Consider the following 5,000-nt stretch of genomic DNA (forward strand, 5'->3'; position numbering starts at 1 on the left):
CAGCTCTCTGATGTGAATAACAAGGAGGTCACATTTACAGTTCCCTAGCCTCGCTCCTTCTCTGGGGAGAGATCCTAATCAACAGCTTTACAGCCCTGAGGACAGGAGACACGCACTGGCACACTCAGCATACTAGCCTAGCTTGGTGCTTGGCGCTCTGTCCAGGAGTCAAAGTCCCCCGCCCCCTTTTCATTTCAAGCAACGGGGCACATTCTGCTCAGCATATGCTTATCTGCTGTCTCTTGCTACTTGATTTGTTTGTTGTGTGTGTGTGTGTGTGTGTGTGTCCCTCAGTCGACAAACAGCTTGTCTGGGAAATACGAGGGGGAACGGGTCAAAGGTTATTGCCTGGCCCCCACTGTCGCCATTTGGGGGTTTGGCATAGTGTGGATGGGCAGGCATATCTTATTAACAAGAAACTAGGGGCTGGTAGCCATTTTGTGGTTTGGCTACAGATACTGTAGGTGGGTATTGTGGGTGGCTTGTCTTATCAATGGACTAATGGCTGTCAGAGATTACACCGGGTGCCGTTTTGGGGCTTTCATAGAGACCGACGAGCAATTTGGACGGTCCATCTGAGTTTACCAAATAACAACAACAAACAACTAAAAGTGTCTGTCCTCTATGACACCATTTGGGGCCATTTTGGATCTCCATAATAACACATTAACAGGGGATCCAGGTTGGGTGGACAGGCTGTAACTTACCAAGCGCCTGGAGGCTGTCAGAAACTACAAGCTTGTCTTCGCCACACTGGCCCGCCTCTCCCGTGACGGACATGTCTGTGACGTGCAGTTTGACCAGGAAGCCTTCCGGAGCTGTGATGTTCCAGGAGCAGTGAAGATTCCCGGGATACGCATCTGGGAATCCCATAGAATGGATCTCCCCTTTACGGCCCAACAGCGTTCCGACACCACCACAGCCGGAGTCTGTAGCAGAGAACATGAAGCTTGGGTTAGTGATGAATGGACAAAGCTTAGGGCTATGGGAGACTCCCTCGAGCACGCACACACACAAAAACGACACACCCACCCTATTGTTTTAGCTGCATTCATTCTTATTTAAAGGACAACTCCACCTAAAAATGATATTTCGGTATTTGTTTAATTAGTCCATTGTTGACACAGTCCCAAAATGTTTTGCTTGTCAGCAATCAAGTTTTCAAGATATGTAACTTTCAAAACACAGAAATCATCCCCGTATGATGCATTTTGCATCATATGATGCTGCGTTTCGGCTTCATATGATGGGATGATTTCTGTACTTTGAAAGTTACATATCTTGAAAACTTGATTGCTGACAAGCAAAACATTTTGGGACTATGTCAACAATGGACTAATGAAACAAATACCAAAAGATAGTTTGGGGTGGAATTGTCCTTTAAGCTGCCTGTCAGCCTCTTATCATTGTGTCTATGTCAGGAGAAAGGCAGCGATAACCATTATGCCAGCATATCACACGGGTGATTATTCACCAACAAACAGTGCTCATCAATCAGCTGGTTTATACTGATCTTCACAACATAGCCAACGATTTACATCCGTTAAATTGCGTCCCAAATTGCACCCTATTCACTATATACACAGTAGTGCACTACTTTTGATATGGCTCTGGTCAAAAGTAGTGCACTATTAGAGGGAATAGGGTGTCATTTGGAATGTACAGTTAGAGTATGGAAGTTGCTAGAGGCAAAGTTATGCCTGCTATGTATGCCTGCTATGTGTAATGTGGACATAGTTTAGCAATTTATCTTGCTGATGAAATCAATCATTCTATATCATTTAAACGAATGAAAAACTAGACAAAGAGGCAAGTTTTGACAAAAATGTTCTGGTGAGGAAGGTTTAACAACATCGATACTGTTGCTGCTGCAAGCCACTGAATTCCAATCAATTATACCACGGAGAGAGCTCACATATTTCAACTGGAGTCAAGAGGAGGAGGAAGGAGGGCTACCTGCAGAAAGTCAATACAGCTGTAACTGTGGCATACCAAGTACTAGATCTATATGAAAATCACAATTAGAAATACAGGCTAATTCCTAGAAGGGGCATATAACCTCTGACCGTGGCAATCTGACTGGTCCACTCTGATATATTGTCTATGGGTACACTCATAGATACAGAACTGATATATTGTCTATGTGTAACGACGGGTGAGTGAAATGAGTGAGGAGTCAAATGCAGAGAGCGAAATGAACGGGAAAACGCTTTAATGCCCTTCAAAACGTAACAGGTCCAAAACATGGGTGAATGCCCAAAACACTGGCGCTAAACAAACCCCAAACCTCGTTACAAACACTGGACAGCGAAAACCCAAAACAAAACACGATACATCACCAAACGTAACAACCAACAAGCCCGCACAAACACCAGCGGGCAAAACGAACATAAATAACACCCATCCCAAAACCCCAACAAGGAACAGGTGAAAACAATTAGACAGAAATAAACGAAAAGGAAAAAGGGATCGGTGGCAGCTAGTAGACCGGCGACGACGACCGCCGAGCGCCACCCGAACAGGGGTCCACGTGACACTATAGGTACACTCATAGATATAGAACTTATATATTGTCTATGGGTACACTCATAGATATAGAACTTATATATTGTCTATGGGTACACTCATAGATATAGAAGTGATATATTGTCTATGGGTCCACTCATAGATATAGAAGTGATATATTGTCTATGGGTCCACTCATAGATATAGAAGTGATATATTGTCTATGGGTACACTCATAGATATAGAACTGATATATTGTCTATGGGTCCACTCATAGATATAGAACTGATATATTGTCTATGGGTACACTCATAGATATAGAACTGATATATTGTCTATGGGTACACTCATAGATATAGAACTGATATATTGTCTATGGGTACACTCATAGATATAGAAGTGATATATTGTCTATGGGTACACTCATAGATATAGAAGTGATATATTGTCTATGGGTACACTCATAGATATAGAAGTGATATATTGTCTATGGGTACACTCATAGATATAGAAGTGACATATTGTCTATGGGTCCACTCATAGATATAGAACTGATATATTGTCTATGGGTACACTCATAGATATAGAAGTGATATATTGTCTATGGGTCCACTCATAGATATAGAAGTGATATATTGTCTATGGGTCCACTCATAGATATAGAACTGATATATTGTCTATGGGTCCACTCATAGATATAGAACTGATACATTGTCTATGGGTACACTCATAGATATAGAATTCTATGTTATTCTATGGTTTTCCCCATAGTGTACTCACCGGTTATAGCTGGTGTTGTGGGCATCATGGTGGTAGGTTTGACCGTGGTCGGGATGAGGCCGGTCTTGGTGAACGTGGCACTGAAACCCTTGGAGGTGAGAGTGGCATCGGTTTTGAAACGCACCACCATCGTGTTGCCACTGGAATCCACGCGGCCTGGATTCTTACTACCACAGAATCGACCTGTGAGAAAACAACATTTCACTGTTCAGAAACCCCTAAAGAGTTCGATTAGGCCACTAATCAAACTACACAGTTAGTTATAATAACCCAAACTCCAATTTGTGCCACACTGATGTAAAACCTGGACAGGCCTTATGCACCACGTGAATTGACCAAACAGTGACACCAATTATTATTTGATTAATTCACACAAGTATTGTACAGGTCTCCGCATACATAGTAAGCTCAATAATAACTATAAATACAGCTATTTTGCATAATTTCTGTTTGTAGAGATTACATTTACATGCCAGTCTAATTTGACAACCTCTCTCTATTTTTCCAATCTCCTACCCCAAACTTTGAATGGACATCATATCTTATTCATGCAGCCTGAAGTGAATTTGAGTGTTGCTGTATGCATAGTTGATTTCACTCCCCACAGTAAGATACAATACCTCCTAAAACTAGTTCATTAGTAAAGTTGCTCAAATTGTGAGACTTAAGAATATATTGATTGTGGGTTTGGTGGACTGAAGATGTTGCACTTGTTGTCACAGTCTCTCTGTTCTCATAATTGAAAATCCATGAACAAAGTAGCCTATTTTAGAAAATGAATATTTCAGTGTACACATATTATGAGGGTAGGGTATAGTTAGGGTATTTTGACATATATTATGAGACTAGTAAATAAGTACATTTGAGTGTTGGCCTACACATATTGTGCAACAGGCCTAAGTATATCTGTACTATAAGTATCTATACTAGTCCAACTGCTGTATACCAGAGTTAGCATAACACAGAGTGATGTCTTACCCAACATGGCGGAGCCGGTTTTATGACCATCGTAGACATCTACGTAGTCTCTACAGGCCTCAGGGACCAGGTCGAAGGAGGAGAACGTCAGTCTGATCTTCTCTCCCTCTGGTACACTGATCCTCCACTGTGGACCACATGCACATACTATTTCATTTCACCACACATTTCATACACAAACATATCCATTTAGTTTTTACCACAAACATCCATTTCAAACACAAACAAATCCATTTAGTTTTTACCACAAACATCCATTTAGTTTTTACCACAAACATCCATTTCAAACACAAATATATCCATTTCGTTTTTACCACAAACATCCATTTCGTTTTTACCACAAACATCCATTTCAAACACAAATATATCCATTTAGTTTTTACCACAAACATCCATTTCATACACAAACATATCCATTTAGTTTTTACCACAAACATCCATTTAGTTTTTACCACAAACATCCATTTAGTTTTTACCACAAACATCCATTTCAAACACAAACAAATCCATTTAGTTTTTACCACAAACATCCATTTAGTTTTTACCACAAACATCCATTTAGTTTTTACCACAAACATCCATTTCAAACACAAACAAATCCATTTAGTTTTTACCACAAACATCCATTTAGTTTTTACCACAAACATCCATTTCAAACACAAATATATCCATTTAGTTTTTACCACAAACATCCATTTCAAACACAAACAAATCCATTTTGTTTGACCACGAGCATT

The 5,000-nt window shown here is 40.4% G+C and overlaps 1 protein-coding gene across 1 annotated transcript in view; it reads right to left on the reverse strand.

Moving 5' to 3' along the window:
• The window catches only part of LOC120035110 (ovochymase-2-like), a 36,229-nt gene that overhangs the window by 18,854 nt on the left and 12,375 nt on the right, over window positions 1-5,000 (reverse strand). The window contains exons 6-8 of the mRNA XM_038981897.1: window positions 4,264-4,390; window positions 3,286-3,468; window positions 708-929 (exon numbers count right to left, since the gene is read on the reverse strand). Coding sequence (XP_038837825.1) covers window positions 708-929; window positions 3,286-3,468; window positions 4,264-4,390 — 532 coding nt within the window. The remainder of the gene's footprint in view (window positions 1-707; window positions 930-3,285; window positions 3,469-4,263; window positions 4,391-5,000) is intronic.

This window comes from Salvelinus namaycush, chromosome 42 (assembly GCF_016432855.1).
Source record: "Salvelinus namaycush isolate Seneca chromosome 42, SaNama_1.0, whole genome shotgun sequence".
Lineage (NCBI taxonomy): Eukaryota > Metazoa > Chordata > Actinopteri > Salmoniformes > Salmonidae > Salvelinus > Salvelinus namaycush.